This window comes from Lolium rigidum, chromosome 1, assembly GCF_022539505.1.
Source record: "Lolium rigidum isolate FL_2022 chromosome 1, APGP_CSIRO_Lrig_0.1, whole genome shotgun sequence".
NCBI lineage: Eukaryota > Viridiplantae > Streptophyta > Magnoliopsida > Poales > Poaceae > Lolium > Lolium rigidum.
Genome location: NC_061508.1, coordinates 44,527,792 through 44,545,632, shown reverse-complemented (window position 1 = coordinate 44,545,632; position 17,841 = coordinate 44,527,792). Strand labels below are relative to the sequence as shown.

The window sequence follows — 17,841 nt, the reverse complement described above, 5'->3', positions numbered from 1 at the left end:
TTGGAAGGCACCCGAGGATTCGGTTAGCCATGGCTTGTGTAAGCAAAAGGTTGGGAGGAGTGTCATCCATAAATAAAACTAAAATACATGTGTAAACAAAAGAGAAGAGGGATGATCTACCTTGCCGGTAGAGATAACGTCCTTCATGGGAGCCGCTCTTTGAAGGTTTGTCCGGCAAGGGGGTTAGAGTGCCCACTACCATTCGTTGACAACAACAAACACCTCTCAAAATTTTACTTTTATGCTCTCTTTATGTTTTCAAAACCAAAGCTCTAGCACAAATATAGCAATCAATGCTTCTCTCTGCGAAGGGCCTTTCTTTTACTTTTATGATTGAGTCAGTTCACCTATTTCTCTCCACCTCAAGAAGCAAACACTTGTGTGAACTGTGCATTGATTCCTACATACTTGCATATTGCACTTGTTATATTACTTTGCATTGACAACTATCCATTGGATATACATGTTATAAGTTGAAAGCAACCGCTGAAACTTAATCTTCCTTTGTGTTGCTTCAATACCTTTACTTTGATTTATTACTTTATGAGTTAACTCTTATGCAAGACTTATTGATGCTTGTCTTGAAGTACTATTCATGAAAAGTCTTTGCTTTATGATTCATTTGTTTACTCATGTCATTACCATTGTTTTGATCGCTGCGTTCATTACATATGCTTACAATAGTATGATCAAGGTTATGATGGCATGTCACTCCAGAAATTATCTTTGTTATCGTTTACCTGCTCGGGACGAGCAGAAACTAAGCTTGGGGATGCTGATACGTCTCCGACGTATCGATAATTTCTTATGTTCCATGCCACATTATTGATGATATCTACATGTTTTATGCATACTTTATATCGTTTTGATGCGTTTTCCGGAACTAACCTATTGACGAGATGCCGAAGGGCCAGTTGCTATTTTCTGCTATTTTTGGTTTCAGAAATCCTAGTAAGGAAATATTCTCGGAATTGGACGAAATCAACGCCCAGCATCTTAGGATTGCATGAAGCTTTTAGAACACCCGAGAGCCGCCAGAGGGGGGCCACAGGCCACCAAACGAGAGGCCGGCGCGGCCAAGGGGGCCCGCGCCCCCGTTGTGTCGTCGCCTCGTTGACCTTCTCGACGCCGCCTCTTCGCCTATATAAAGGTCCCCGACCTAAAACACGAGACGGAAAAGCCACGGTACGAGAAACCTTCCGGAGCCGCCGCCATCGCGAAGCCAAGATCCGGGGGACATGAGTCTCCGTTCCGGCACGCCGTCGGGACGGGGAAGTGCCCCGGAAGGCTTCTCCATCGACACCACCGCCATCTTCATCAACGCTGCTGTCTCCCATGAGGAGGGAGTAGTTCTCCATCGAGGCTCGGGGCTGTACCGGTAGCTATGTGGTTCATCTCTCTCCCTATGTACTTCACTACAATAATCTCATGAGCTGCCTTACATGATTGAGATTCATATGATGATGCTTGTAATCTAGATGTCATTATGCTAGTCAAGTGGATTTTACTTATGTGATCTCCGGAGACTCCTTGTCCCACGTGTGTAAAGGTGACAAGTGTGTGCACCGTGTGGGTCTCTTAGGCTATATTTCACAGAGTACTTATTCACCGTTATGAATGGCATAGTGAAGTGCTTATTTATATCCCTTTATGATTGCAATGTGTTTTGTATCACAATATATCTCGCGTGCTACTCTAGTGATGTTATTAAAGTAGTTTATTCCTCCCGCACGGTGTAATGGTGACAAGTGTGTGCATCGTGTAGTACTTGGCGTAGGCTATGATTGTGATCTCTTGTAGATTATGAAGTTAACTATTGCTATGATGGTATTGATGTGATCTATTCCTCCTTTCGTAGTGTGAAGGTGACAAGTGTGCATGCTATGTTAGTACTTGGTTTGGTTATGTTGATCTGTCATGCACTCTAAGGTTACTTAAACATGAATATCGAATATTGTGGAGCTTGTTAACTCCGGCATTGAGGGTTCGTGTAATCCTACACAATTAGTGGTGTTCATCATCCAACAAGAGAGTGTAGAGTATAGCATTTATCTATTTATTCTGTTATGTGATCAATGTTGAGAGTGTCCACTAGTGAAAGTACAATCCCTAGGCCTTGTTTCCAAATACTGCAATCATCGCTTGTTTACTGTTTTACTGCTTGTTTACTTCCTGCAATATTACTACCATCAACTGCACGCCAGCAAGCACTTTTCTGGCGCCATTACTACTGCTCATATTCATTCATACCACTTGTATTTCACTATCTCTTCGCCGAACTAGTGCACCTATACATCGTACAAGTGTATTTGGTGTGTTGGGGACACAAGAGACTTCTTGCTTTGTGATTGCAGTGGTTGCATGAGAGGGATATCTTTGACCTCTTCCTCCCTGAGTTCGATAAACCTTGGGTGATCCACTTAAGGGAAACTTGCTGCTGTTCTACAAACCTCTGCTCTTGTAGGCCCAACACTGTCTACAAGAATAGAAGCACCCGTAGACATCAAGCCCTCAGCCTCGGGGGAGAACTACTCCCTCCTCATCATGGGAGACAGCAACGGCGATGAAGATGACGATGGAGTCGATGGAGATGGATTCCGGGGGCACTTCCCCGTCCCAGCGGCGTGCTGGAACAGAGACTTCTGTCCCCCGAACTTGGCTTCGCGATGGCGGCGGCTACGGAACTCTTCATGGAATATGATTGATTTTTTTAGGGTTTTCGCATCTGGGAGAATATATAGGCGGAAGGGCAGCGTCGGTGGAGTCCCGAGGGGCCCACCCCATATGGCGGCGCGACCAGGGGTGGGGCCGCGCCCCCCTATGGTGTGGCCGCCTCGTGGCCCCTCTTCGTCTCTCCTTCGGACTTCTGGAACATTCCGTGGAAAATAGGGCCGTGGGCTTTTGTTTCGTCCAATTCCGAGAATATTTTCTGTGTAGAATTTCTGAAACCAAAAACAGCAGAAAACAGGAACTGGCGCTTCAGCATCTTGTTAATAGTTTTGTCCCGGAAAATGCATAAAAATAATATAAAGTGTGAGCAAAACATGTAGGTATTGTCATAAAACTAGCATGGAACATAAGAAATTATAGATACGTTAGAGACGTATCAGTGGTCAAGGGGATGCGGATGTGTCGCCACATGGTGGTTGTGCCTGGAGTAAGGATCCAATGAGCGGGAGGGGAAGTGACGGCCGACGAAGTGGTGGGCGGAGAGGGTGCGAGAAGGAGAGAGAGAGACTATGGGTATTTTTACCGATGCTAAGATGCACATGGTACACATCGGCTACTATATAAGGAAAGTGAACTAGTGCAGGTTGTTTTGTGTAAAATGGACATCACAAATCTTAACAGGCGTGATCGTTGGATATGTGATGCGACTTTCAGAATGAGATTTTGTTCTATCCATTTATTTGAGGGAAGCATGATTTGGAGTCGATGTTGCACAAATGACCACTAAAAACCAGAACATGAGCATATGAACGTGACTACCGCGCGACACACTTTGATATTTCTATCTCAACTTTCTGAGTGGCTTGTACATATGTCAGTTTCTCGGTTCACAAAAGCCCATCATCATCATCATCAGTTCGTGATGAGCCTAGAGTCCTAGGCAAGATCTTTCCCTTTTTCCATTTTAATTTCAAGTTTTTGAATTGGAACGCTTGATTTAGACAATTCGTGTGTAGCTCCACATCCATACACCGAGTCCTAGTGTTGATATAGGTCCAGTAGTTATGATGTTGAGTTATTGACTTTTGCTCTGGTTGGCTCGACTAAACAAAGAGCCCCCCCCCCCCCTCACACACCCCACACACACGATTTCGAAAGAAGAAATTTTACTCTCCTTCAAAATCTATCGCATTATCAACAGATGTTATCTGAGGAAGACTTGAAATAGCTTCGAGAGGAAGGCAAGCAGATCTGGTTTGGTTGACTTCACATGTAAACTCGAGCAACGAGAAAAAGTTCTCATCAGGAATGACACAATTCATTTCAGAATACACACGAGAGACGCACCATCAGGAATCATTTCATTCCAAGATAGAAAACGGCTCCACAACTGCAGTCGTGAGTGTACTCCCTCTTTTTCGTAATCTGTCCGCTCATCTTTGCCGAGCCAATGGTGGGCAAGGGGCCGCACATGGGACCATCAACCGAAGCTGTTCGATATATTTCTTGTAACTAGCTCTCATTCCGACCCAAATTTTTTACTAGTTTTTTCTACTAATTTTGGTCATACTATAAGTGGTAATTATAGCTAAATTTTGTATTTCAAGGGGTATATTTTACTTTTTTTTATTAGGGGAGTGTATTTTACTGAGAGGGCCAAAAGCTTATTCGCCGCATAATTTGAAGATTGGGCCTTGTGACCGTGAACTCGAGCCCTAGCCGTGGGCCTGGCTCCGTTGTCTGGAAACCTCCGGTGGAATCTCTCGCTTCGACCGAGCCGCCGCCCTCGTCCTCTCCCCACGCCGCCCTCTCAGCGGCCCGGCGGTCGAAGCTGTCGCCATTCCCGTAGCGGCGGAGCCTACCGTCGAGCCGGCAGCCGGCGGCGATTACTCGCCCAGAGACCCCGTGCCAGTTCCCCCTCCCTCCTATAGCCTGGTCTTCCACTTTCCCCCTCCAACCCTCGATCCCCTCCTCTCCTACCGCTCTTCATTTTCTCGCGCGTAGTGCGCGCCGCCCTCGATGGGCCGGTTCGGCTGGGTCCGGCTCGCGTCGAGGTCCCTCGCGCTCCGCTCCGGCGAGGTAATGCGAGCTCGTGCTGCCTTGTTTTCACCCTCCCTGTTTTAGTCCGAGGTTTTGTGGAGTTCAGTTCTATACTTAACTTCGAGTTCTTCCTGCAGGTGTCTGCGCGGAGGAGCATATGGGTTCGGCCGTCTGCACGTAATTTCCTTCCACCTCATGTTTTGTACTATACTCCCTCTGTTCCTATTTAATCGACGCATGGGAGGGAGGGCTAATGAACAAATAACGTATTGATAGAAGTCAATTAAATCCGAACAGAGGTAGTAATTGATTTCGTGTTGGTCTGTTTTTTGGGGAAACTGCTACCGGGATAACGCTGGTTGATAAGATAATTTGATGTGCTGGAGTTCCAAACTTCCAATAATCGTTCGTTTGATGGGATATACTTGTTAGTTTTGTTGTTAAAACTCGACTTGGGGAAACCATACTTTCAAATCCACGTCGACCTTGGATAGATTCAGAAGGATGCTTATCAGTACAAAACATTTTAGGATATGAACAATAGCTGACCCGAGAGGGAAACTTGCAATAGAAGCACTTATTATGGGTTGCATTTACTCATTTGGTGCACGCTACGATTTTAATTTTACTGTTCACACATGGTGTCCACGTGAACATTTTCTATCCAATTGGTAACTGCTAGTGCCTACCGAGAGCAGTTTGAAAGGGGAAGTCATTCAATCAAAGAGGAGAACCGACCAGATTCAGAAAGACTGGTTGTTTTTGTTTTAGAACTTGGGGTGATCCAGGGATAAAAATACTGTCATTTCTGCGTACTGCCATGGTTGTTTGATGACTTGATCAAAAGTATAATGTTTGATATTTAACACCTTCCTGTCCACTTGGTAAACATTGTGCGAATAGACAATCTAATGAATTTGCGGGATTCGACATCATGGAATTAGTGTATGATTTGGAGGTGTGACTTTTCATTATTCATGGTAAAATCATAACAGATGTTGAATATTTCTTCGTTAGGTTTGGTGAGCAGTGAACTAGATCTTGTGGAATAGCTTTGTTGTGAAAATGGGGGGAGGGAGGAGACGTAGGTTGGCTACTAAGTAGCAGGCAGGAGAGTGGTTTGATAAGGAGAGCAACGGAGAAAATAAAAGCAGCCCGGCCTCTTGCCTGGCTGGATTCATTGCTTGCTGATGCTTGCCAATAGGAGGCAATGGTCAAAGCAATACTTTTATGGATCATACATGCTAAAGGTGTATCCAACGGCCTTGAAATTGGAGGAAACCTGGACATGTCAACGATCAACCAAAGACCAACTATAAAAGTGATGATCAGATGATGTGGACTTACCAGTTACCACACAAGAGCAAAATTATGTTAGTGTGAAGTGTGAACTAGCTGTTTAGTTATGTATGATAAGTTGCTGATGTTGATTTGTCCTGTACGCTGATGTGGATGAGTATGTTTAACATATGGTTGGAGGCAATTTTTGTCTGCTAATGACAGCAAACAAATCTGTTCAACGTCCACAAAATAAGACAAGTTGCTGGTATATGCGATGGTTAGATGCAAATTTAAATGAAACATATGCATTTACTTGTTACTTTTATCATTTCAAATATCTACCATTGTATATCTTGTTTATTTCTTAGCTTGATAATTATCTAACTCCTTGTAATATTTATTTTATCTGGAGAATGTGCACAGCTTGCAGCTCTAGTGGCACATCTATCGCTGATAGATGCTATGGTCGATCCATCTTGACATCATCTGTATTGAGCAGGTTTTTTCATTCTACAGGTTGCTATTCTGGTCTTACATGAATGAACCTTGATATGACAATATCCTGTTGGTAATTTGATATTGTCATCAATTTGTTGCAACCACATTTGCCAATAAAACATTTTTGGGTGCATTTTTAAGGTCAATGTTATTCGATGGAGAAGGACTACTACAAAATTCTTGGTGTTCGTAAAGATGCCTCACAGGATGACATAAAGAAAGCTTTTCATTCTGTGAGTATCTCATCCCTACTCAGAAATCTGACTAAGCTTGCTCACTGTTTGTTTATCATGGCCATGTTACGAAGTTAATATCCGTTTGTAAAGCGGCAATCTTGTCCACTTTCTATCATTAATACATGTGTGATATATTAGCTTCGGAAAAGGGCAATACTTTCTTTCACCTATTTGTGTGAGGTATCATTATGAATGTTTGTGGGGTATGTGTTGTTGATAACACAATCAATCTATCTGCCAGTTGAAAATAGATTGTGATGTTGTAAATATATTTTTAGCAATTTTGAACCAATCTGGGATCTGGATAGGATGAACTAGATTTTCTGAGCACTAAATTATGTACTTAGGTTTATGTTGACGGACAACTGATCTTGTAATCTGTGTTAACTATATTGATCCACTTTTGGAAGGGAAAATGTTCTTGCAAACACTGACACTCGCATGATGTATCTACTTACTTGAAATATTTACATTTTTCTGCTTCTAAGCCTCAAATTAATCTTGGTAGCTTGCAAAGAAGCACCATCCAGACACAAATAGGGGAAATGCTGCTGCAAAAAGGACGTTTCAGGAAGTAAGAGACGCATATGAGGCAAGTAAGTTACCACCATGTGTTTAGCTTTGATATTGATTATTATGCTTAATTAACATTGTCATATGTCGGTACTGTTGGGCTCTAGACTTTACGGGATCCTTCAAAGAGACAGCAGTATGATCTGGTAATAAGCTGCTCTTTATCTTCTTCTTTTCATGATTTATTTAGTTTCTTGAGTAGTAGTTTTTTTCGTTTATTCATGAAGATGCAACATTCCAGTTTCCAAAAGTGGCCCTATGGATCGTTACTTCTCAAGCTCTGTATTTTTGCAATTTGAAGTTTGTGACTTCCTGTATAGTGTTGGTTAAGTTTATGTTATGTTGTAACACTGCAGCTATTTTCTAGAGGCTCAGACGAAAGTTCCACAAGGGATAGGGGGGAGTTTGATGGATCCTATCAAGATCCATTTTCAGGATTCAACAAACAGAACCATGACCCTTTTGCAGAGTTCTACAGACAAAATGATGGTCCTTTCTCTAGTCAATTTTACAAAATATTCTCTGAGGTAATTTTGTTACACTCCATACCCTTCACTCCTATTACTTCTACTCACCCTTTCACATTTCAGTACCACTAATTCTCTATGTTTTCAGGTTTTCGAGCATGATTTAGATGCCCATGCCACTGATATTGAGGTTTGTTCTTCGAATTATTCTTATTTCATGTCTCAATTAAATGCCTTTAGTGTTTAACTCTTGACTTAAGTAGGTAGACTTGGATCTATCTTTTGCTGAAGCTGCTAGAGGATGCACGAAGAAAGTTCCCTTCAGTGCAAAAAATCTTTGCTACTCATGTGGTGAGTACACACTTATGCTACCTATTACTATGTTTGTTTATATTATACTAGGACAAAACCCGTGCTTCGCTACGGAGCAAATCGCAAATCTACTTCGATTGATCTATATTGTCGGTTGTCGCTCAGGACACAAACATCTTTCTTCCGCTAGAACCCACCACCTATGAGCGATACATAGCCATGTCGTACACTTGTACATGTCATGCCTCTTTCTTTCATTGCTCTCATTCTCCTCATTGCACCACTCATCGAGAATTTATGATGGGCTAGACCACATTTAAAAAAAAATCAATCTTGTTTTCTACAACTGGTTGTTTTTCATTAAAGAAAATTGATAGAGAAAATTGTTCTTGACATGGTGAGTGCTACTCTAAGTGGAATAACAACACAATTCTACTACAATGAGACTAAATTGAACAAAAAATCTTTTGAGGCAATTTTAAATCCGGAAGTAACCAACCTATGTATTTAGCCTCGTAGCGCAGAGGATTGAGGCACCGCTTGTCGAGCTCGCTACCTCGCTGATGCGACTGCCCTTCCAAGTTGCGCTCATACCAGAGTCAACTCCTCGCCGATGCTTGCAGCCACCATCTGGCTTGCAAACATATGTGCGGGACGCTTGCCGTCGTCACTGGTAGGATGCTCCATGTCCTAGGTCGCCGTCTCATGTGTATCAGGTTCTGGGAATCTGGGTCATGGGCTACCTGAATGTGCTACAGTACTACATACTGATGGAGGTCACCAAGTGACGTGATCAATTAGGATAGGTCAAGCAGTTCAACAAACTGACTATGCTATCCATATTGCATAACGTACTTGAGATTCAGATTAGCAAGGTCACTCCAAGATCAGATGAGGCAAGTAGAGGGCTACGGCAGAATGTTTGATCGCTAGCTGATGCGGCAAGGACGGTGCGACCGGCATGATGCAGAGGAGGTTATGAGGAGGAAGAGGCCGGGCAGAGGCCACATCTCAAACACATCGATCTTCAGGCCATGTCAAGCGGCAGAAGACACGGCTGGCTGCTGCGAGGCCCGTTCGACGTCGTGGTCGAATTCCTGGAGGCCATCGAGGCCCGCTCGCTTCGAGCTGGTGAGATGCAAAACCGAAGCCGTCGGCGGCGGCCGGTCCGCCGACGGGAGTCCTCCGGTCTGACGACACCTTGCACCGTGGATGACGGAAAAGAGACGAAATAGTAATCGACGCTTCCTCTAATGGCCTCTTCAGCTGTTTGTTGGGAGGACAATCGTCTCAGGTCGCCGCTTGGCTTCTTGCCTCCAGAATATCAGGTGGGAGCTATCCCTGTGAGATCGTAACCCAAGGTCTCGAGCGCCCGCAGCTCGCGTTAGCATGAAACTGGATCAACGTACGGGGTGATCAGGAGCCGGCAAGACGGCAATTTCGGCGAGCGGCGCCTTTGATCAGGACCCGTGTGATGGCGACTGGTGGTCCGGTTCGTCGTTGAGCTTCTCTGGTAGCAGGTCAGATCAGATCGCTCAACCACGGACCATCATGAAAAGTAGCAAACAGAAGCATCATGGCACGCATTGGCTGCAACGCCAACGACTGCGTTCGCACGAACCCACGCGAATCCAATCAAGTTGAGGCCTGTCGTCCAGGTCACCGTCGTTGTCGCCGCCAACAATATTTTCGATCTCGACTCCTGCATCTCATGTCGCCAATATTTTCGATCTCGACTTCCTTCGCAGAAAGAGTTACGTGGTTTCTAGGGGGTGCATCGTCTCGTCTCTGTAGAGGGATAATCGCCCGGTCTTTATGGGGAGAGTTGTGGGCGCGTCGGTCTCCTTGTTGAGATCGGGAGGAGTCGTGGGTTCATGGGTGCGTGCGTCCGGCTGTTTCTTAGGTTTCATCGTTAGGCACGAGATCGGATCTGTGCGGAACGGAAACAGCTTACGTACATGATCGTTTAGATGCGCGACGGACATACCGAATCGTTTTTTCAACTAAAGCGGTGGCATCTCTGTAATTTAGATCAAAAATTAAGGGCAAAAACAGACGGACCAACAAGAAGCCTTATTTTCTTTATTATTAGGTATAGATCTGTTGTGTGAAGCGATCTTGTAGGTATTTATGTAGCAATATTTTCGCTGGAACAGATATAAATGTGAAGTTTCTGCTATTCTATTCTGACATTTGCCCGAACCTATTTGTTTTTTGTACTTCCATCTCTGGATACTTTGTCTTGGTATTCAGTCTGTTGAATATGCACCTATTACCAAGCTACCGCTTCTCCTGTTGTTTTTAGTTTATTAATGGAAGGTCATATTCATATGGCATAAAACAGATAGTATCATTAGCGATATTATGGTCTGCTTGTTACCCCTTACTCTTTCCAAAGCATGTTCAGCTGACAGTGGTATATGAATCGACCACACATTCAATGAACTGTAGGATAGGTAGGTTCGTATGTGTTTTCTGTCCTCCGTTTGAACACTATATTACTGTGGTATCTAAATTTATACTTCAATAATCAGCAGTAACCCATTTCAAACCATTTCCTAGAGTACAAAATAACGTGGCGAACTATATTTACACACTGTGTTTGGTGTGATCCCCAGGCCAGGGACCAATAATTATCCTTTTGTTGGACATGTGTAGGACTTGAAATGTTAATGTTGGTGATGCCTTGCTTAATGATGTAATGTTACAATCAGATAATATTAAAACACCAATAAATGCTTGATTTAAAGCTGGAGTCTTACTCTTATGTATAAGGTTATTTGACTTATTTCTCCTGCTTTATCCCATGCACATCTTCTTTTTTTTTATACAAAAGCTCATATATACTTCAATGTAGATGGGAGAGGGTACTTGGCAAATGCAAGAAAATATGTTTGTCCTTCATGTAAAGGTGTAGGAAAAGTAAGTATGTGCTTTAATGTTAAAATCCTCCTTGCTAATATCGATGGCGCAGATTCCTTCTAAACTATGCACCGGTGCTTTGTGCAGGTTAGTATGTATCCATTCACATCCATTTGTACTTCTTGCAGAGGCTTTGGGAAAGTAATTAAGGTATTGGTCTCTGCGAATAAGCATGTGAAGTATGTCTATTTTTAGTCTATCTCACGTATGATGATTTTCACAGGATTACTGCCTGACATGCAAAGGTTCAGGGGTGATAGATGGTATGAAATATGCAAATGTGACCATTCCAGCAGGTGCTGTGCAACTAAGCTTCAGTAATTCAATTGTGTGTCTTCCCAGAAATGCCTACATCTGATCATAATTTCGAATTACTTTCAATTGTGTTCTGCCAAATATTACAATTTTAGAGTTTAGACTATTCTGAAGTTATGTTCTTTGAAGGCGGAGCTATCACATACTGTGAATGTTGTTTTTCTCTTGACTTAACCAAAGATTTATTTTCATAGGAGTTGATTCTGGTGATACAATTCATGTACGGGAGGCTGGAAATAGTGGTGGACATGGGGCCTTACCTGGAAGTCTATATATTAAGCTTCGAGTGAGAATACTGTCCTGCATGCTTTCCTTTATTTTGTATATCAACTTATTTGTTACTCTAACAAAAAACTTATGTGTTCTGTAAATACTGAGGTCCATTCGTTCATAACTTCACATGTTTCAAGAACTTGGTTAATAATTATCTGATAGTATAATTAATTAGTACTGAAAGTGCCAAAAAATCAAGGTTTTAGAAGTAAACATGTTTTCTCAGGAAGAACATTCATGGCATTTGATATTCTGACCTATTTGTGCGTATAGTTTGTGAACTGTGTTTATGTGACTTTGTTTGTTCGAAGGTAGTAAGGCGTAATATTTTTCCATTGAGCTGCTTGTAACATGATAAATATGTGTTAGCTGAGATGAATAGTATGTCAGTACTCAGTAGGTGTATTAACTCTCGCAATTTCAGTATTTCTCTCAGACCACATTTGCAGCCTCCTGTGGGACCCACAAATGGTACCAGTTCATATCTCACTAGGTATTTCATTAGAGCATCTCCAACAGCTTACCCAAAAACTGCTTTTATGGGTAATGGGGGCAAAAGAACTGCTCTAACGGCTTACCCATCCGTGGGCCCATACCCCAAATTTTTGGGTAAGATTAAGAACCCATATTTTGGCTCCAATGACCCATATATAGGTAGGACTACCCAGTTTTTTGGTAATGTGCCTTGTCAGCAAATAGGGATGCGGGAACCCAGCCGTCCACGCCACCGCCATCCCCGCCGATTTGCTCGCTGATTCCGGCCACCGAATCGTGACCCTGGCCACCAGAGTGCGGCCCTGGCCCGATTCACCGTCCTTGCCCGAATCGCCCGCATCCTGCTGCTGGAGCTTGTTACCTCCCACCTGAGCTCGACCTCCTTTGCACCATTGCTTGGCCTCCTGCACGAGCTCGACCTCCTTCTCGCCGGAGCTCAGCCACGGGGCAATCTTCGCGGCCGCTTGAGGCCGAGAAAATTGGGGCGGCGTTATGCAGGTAGGAACTAGGAAGGGCACCGTTGGGGGCGGGCAGGTGGGGGTGTGACGGCGGATGAATTGGGAGGGCCAGGGAAGAAATTGGGGATGGAGGAAGGAGGAAGAGAAAAAGAGAGGAAAAAAGGCACCCCACTGACATGTGGGGTCCTACTTACAATTCTTTCTAGTGCAAATTTTGGGTAAGCTCGAAAAGCAAAAACAATCTGGTTACATATACCTCCTCTCTCCTTTATCCATAACCAGTCTGCTTACCCAAATTATGGGTAAGCTATTGGAGATGCTCTTATGGTGTGGTAGCCATATCTTCAGTGGTAATATTGCTAGACGTGCCTAGTGCTGCAGTCTGCAGCACATTGACCTTTACTTAATGTCAATGATCAGATTAATCTCCTTAAGAGCTCTTTAGTAGGCACCTCCACAACGTGCACCAGTTTGATCTTGGTTTGTCAAAGCATTTGACCAGTTTAATGATTTTTTTGTTGTATTGTGGGTTCCTCATCCCCCCCCCCCCCCCCCGGCCGCGTCCCCCGCGCGCTCTAAGACGCCTTCAAAACCATGGTTACTAGACTTGATATGCCTGTCTCTATAAGGTGTGGTTTTGTCCTTGCTAGTAACCACTATGCGTGTGCTGGGTTGAAGTTTGAGACCATATGCAGTGCACTGTTTTACTTATGAAATCTAACAAGTAGTTTGTTTCGGTGTACGTGATGAGTTAAAATTATTTGTACAACTGTGGTGCTAACTGGCCTCTACTGTCATGAACTCTTCTGCACTATTAGCTCTCTTATCTCAAGCAATCATGCTTTTAATTCTTCCATGAACCATGTATATCGTAGGTAGCAAGTGATCCAGTGTTTGTTCGAGATGGTGCTGATGTCCATGTGGACAAAAAGATAAGCTTCACACAGGTAGTGGCAATTTTTTTCCAGTAACTTTTTTACATATTGCAGTCTTACTATTTTGCTCCCTTGTGGGGCAATCTTTTGAAGAAATGTCCTATTTCTCAAGAACTGTTAGGAGTACTAAATTGTGTAGCTTCATTTCCATTTCTGTATCTTATAGCTTATGCCAAGATTGGTTCATATAATCGGTTCTAATTTCTTATCAAGGAAACTTTTAGTATAATCAGTAAAACAGTTCTTGATTTTTTCCGGACCTCTTGGTTCCACCAATAGTACTTACCTGTAGACGTGGAGCCTGTACGAAAGAGTAGTAACCTTAAAAAAAAATCAAGAACTGTTTTACTGATTTCAGATCTGGTACTCTTACATCGATTTGCATTTGTTGGTGTGTGCGGACATTTGAATTTCTGTTCTTTATTTGTGCTTTAGTGTTGGGTTTTTACTCACCATTTACCTTCGTTATGTAGGCAATGCTCGGTGGAAAAGTTGAAGTGCCCACTTTAGATGGTAAAACAGAAATTAAGGTAAATACTTGGTGGAAAAGGACACGTTATTGCTACTGTGAAAATATCAAAAGCACGTCTAACTTCTGTCATTATATAGTATCTTGTATTTTCTAAGAGCTTAACAGTCGGTTATCCCCTCCCTGTTTCAACTTTCAATGCTCACTAGAGTGGATTCTTTTTCTAGTTAGAATGCCTGGGCCTGGTATGGCTGGTTCTTTCTTTTGAGAAGCATGCGGCCATCTATTTGTTGAGCGAGAGGCTGCCAAATTCTACAGAATATCTGTTCTCCCTCTGATTATTGTTTCTCTTAGTTGACATTTGCTCTAAATTTTTCAGATACCCAAAGGAGTTCAGCCAGGGCAAGTTGTAGTTTTAAGGGGGAAAGGTATGTTATGCAAATAGATAAATTCAGGCCAGAGTTTGCTTCTGATCGAATACTAAGGATATTAGTGTAAGCAGGATTGCCAAACCTGTCAGGATATTTCGGGGACCAACATGTCCGATTCAGAATACATTTTCCCTCGTAAGTTGCTTATATTTTCCTCAATGCCCTATTTGTTGCTGCACTCTAAATTTCTTTACTTGGTGTATGCATTACGCTTACGGTGCTATTCTTCTTTCTTTGACCATGTATTTATACATGATATTAAAATGGTTATCATTGTTTCCCTTTCAAGTTTCAACTGGCATTCCACGAGAATGGCTTTGCTTATACATTCAGAAAACTTGCACTAAAACGAGGCATATTGGATGCAATAGATATTCTTTAGATCTGGTTGTGGCAACATGAAGCCATGCTATTTTTTGGTTAAACTGAAAACCACAGTACGTACAAAAGAGATGGGATTGCGCCAGGGGGGTATTGTAGCGAGTCTAGCCATGCGATAAGGGGCCCTGTGCACTCGTTGCGTTGTTTCCATAGCATCCAGTTGGTGAGTAGGGCCACGGAGGCTAGTCCTTTAGAGAGTGGCTTCGGCGTCCCGTGCCAAGCGGCATTCAAAGGGATTGCGCTAAACCTTTGGTTTTTCTGTGGAGTAATTTTGTGCTAAATCGTAAGTCATGACTTGCATTCGTCTTCAATTTGACAATTACATACTTTAATCTGCAGGAAGGTTAACGAACATCAGCGTGCACTGTTGGAAGAATTTGCAGTAGAGGAAGCCATAAAAGAACAAAGTTCTTTTGCAGCGGGAAACTGGTAATCAACTGCCTCACCATTTATTTTTAGCATCTCTGGCCATCATGGGAAATAAAGGACATATAAATGAAAACTGCATGCTTTATTAATGTAGATCGATGTGTTGACTTTACCTTATTTTGATCGCTGTAGCCTGATAGGCCTGGTGCGCAAGCAAAGTTTTCATCTGTCTCACAACATTCTTCGTTGACATCTGTTCTGTTTTATAGCTTGCATCATATGGTAGTAATAAATATGAAATTTCAAACAGGATTTACGAGCAGCTATCTACTGGTTAATACTTACAGGTTGGAGCTAATTGTTGAAAGTATGAAGAGCCAAACTTTCATGCTCGGGCTTGGCTTCGTCATATTGATTTTTCTGATGCTGAGGCACTGAGAAGGGGTTTTCAAAGCTACATATTATCTAGGTTGTGCCGTGATATCAAACAGTAAAAGCTGTGCCGTCACATCAGAAACTGAACAGGGCGTTAATATCTGGTCAAGATTCTTTTTGGCCACGAGAATTCTCAATCTTGGGGCCACGAGAAGAAAGTTGCTGGTTCTTATGGAATAGAGAAAGTTGCAAAATAATTTGTGAGCTCTTTTTTGTGTGTTGGGAAGGATGATTTATGAGTTCTAGTCAAACCAAGGTTTTAGATTACTCGTGGATCATTCCCTACCAGTACACGTGAGAATGGCTACATGGAGCCAATAGTGATCTTTTCCATTTTTTATGCACACCTTTGATCAGTTTTTCTGAGTAAATTAGTATCATAATTTATTAAAAATACTGTATTTTGGAAGGATTTGAATGACATCTCCTTTTTTTTTTCTTCCGGGAAATAGCTAATATAGAAAATCCAAGTTTAAGTTCCTAGTTCGCCTCGGCTCTTTAGAGGTGTGTTCGGTTCTAGAACCAAGTAAAATGGATCAGAATCATTCCACACCTACAGCCAATTTTTTGTGGTTGGTTGTGAAATGGAACGGAACAGAGTGGTTCTTCGAAAGGGGAATGTTCTTCTCATATGCTGAATGCATCCATTTCACTGAATCGATGGAATGTGGTGTATTAGCCGTTGTTAGTTAGAGGCACTCCACAAATCTAGTCAAAAATAATTAGCGGTTGTTAATTGCAATTTTGAGAGTAAAAGGTCATTTGCCACTGTTAATTACGTTTTAAGACAAAAGATTGAAGTTAAACCTCATTCCGTTCTGTTCTTCAATTCCCTAACCGAACAAAAATTGTTGTTCTGTTCTTCAATTCCTCAACCAAAAAAAAATATTGTTAATTACGATTTTGAGATTAAAAAATTTATTTGTCATTGTTAATTACGATTTTGAAATAAAGATTAGTTTAACCTCGTTTCGTTACGCTCTCCCATTCCTCCAACCAAACAAAAAAAACAACGCCATTACGTTCCCCCTTTTTGTCTAAGTCGAATGCGGGGATGGAACCATTCCATTTCTCAGAACCATTTCATTCCATTTTACGCCATTCTAGAACCCAACACATCCTAGGTCATTGACTTCGGGAATCTTTGGAGTTGCAGGAGTGATTCGGAGGTGGAACACCGCCAACATTTAGACCGAAAATTCGGTCTTTTTAGTGTAGACTGAAAATTCGTTCTTTAAGATCGAAATTTACTCGTTAATTTTAGTATAGTTTCTGTCATGACTGAACTGTGTGATAGTTGTTATCAACACAAAACTTTGATATTATTCAGAAAATGTTTGTGCAACATTTCAGTGTATTTTGAAGAATTTTTCAATGCATGTATTTATACAAATTTGCAAGAATAAGCATTGAACGGCACTGCAATATAACAATTTGGTCAACATTCACATCACACGGTTCATATGCCACTTCAGCCAACAACAAAGAAAACAGCCTTGTACGCCAACTAACAAAGGGCATGAAATAAGGTTGACATAGCCAGTCCGTGACGTACCGCTTCGCTTGTGAGGAGCGATTAGGGTTCCTCTGCCTCCTGTCAGCGGCCGCCTTCGATCTGGCCGCCTCTGTGGCCTTCGGGCCATGTAGGTGCAGCGGATCGTGGCTCTCGTCGGCGGGAGGACCCCGTTTTCCAAAATTTTGTGTGCTTCGTTTCCCGTTTTTAGAGTTTTTGTTTATAGGGGCGGCGCTCAGGTGGTGGTGGCGGCGCCTCATGCAATAATGTTTCTCCGGCTTCAACCCCATCTCGACGGCGGCGTCGAGAAGCTTGTGGGTGTGGTGTGGTCTTCGAGGATTTTATCTGGCTATGGGGATCTTCGGATCGTCAGGGAGCTTCATTGGCAGTTCATCCTACTTCTTCGTCTCTAGGACGGATGTGGTCTTTTCGACCCGTTCGGCGACTTTCCGTCCGCAACCAACAACGTTAGGCCGTTTCAGCAGCGGCAGCGCACCATCGGCACAGTCTAGAGGTTGAAGATAAAGGGATTCTCAAGGATCTTGTTGTAATTTTCGTTTTTCTTAGCTGTTCGATATTTTTTTAATGCCAGTGTCGTATTCGAAAAAAAGGGCATGAAATAATGTGTCGATAACATGAGAAGGCTGAAGAAAAAAAAAAAAATTGGCCGCTCCCACATAATATTCAGCCAGTTTGGTCTAGTCAGTTACTAGAAACAAGTTACTAGATTGGCGGAACTAAATTGGGTCTGTGAAATTTGATACCCAA

At 42.7% G+C, this 17,841-nt stretch overlaps 1 protein-coding gene across 1 annotated transcript; it reads left to right on the top strand.

Moving 5' to 3' along the window:
- Positions 1–4,689: 4,689 nt before the first annotated feature.
- LOC124672076 (chaperone protein dnaJ 1, mitochondrial-like) lies at positions 4,690–15,583 on the top strand. Its single transcript, XM_047208367.1, has 19 exons — positions 4,690–4,749; positions 4,848–4,887; positions 6,415–6,507; positions 6,631–6,722; positions 7,234–7,317; positions 7,406–7,444; positions 7,655–7,825; positions 7,914–7,955; positions 8,029–8,116; positions 10,935–10,999; positions 11,087–11,149; positions 11,223–11,295; positions 11,509–11,600; positions 13,416–13,487; positions 13,949–14,005; positions 14,324–14,372; positions 14,447–14,510; positions 15,096–15,185; positions 15,473–15,583. The coding sequence occupies exons 1-19, from the start codon at positions 4,690–4,692 to the stop codon at positions 15,561–15,563; spliced, it is 1,425 nt and encodes a 474-aa protein (XP_047064323.1). The 3' UTR covers positions 15,564–15,583.
- The last annotated feature ends 2,258 nt before the right edge of the window (positions 15,584–17,841 follow it).

Bases quoted from the DNA above. Each gene is read 5' to 3' on its own strand.
- LOC124672076 (XM_047208367.1), top strand. From the start codon at position 4,690: ATGGGCCGGTTCGGCTGGGTCCGGCTCGCGTCGAGGTCCCTCGCGCTC. The intron at 7,826-7,913 runs GTAATTTTGTTA...CTATGTTTTCAG, and splicing joins TTTACAAAATATTCTCTGAG to GTTTTCGAGCATGATTTAGA. The intron at 7,956-8,028 runs GTTTGTTCTTCG...TGACTTAAGTAG, and splicing joins CCCATGCCACTGATATTGAG to GTAGACTTGGATCTATCTTT.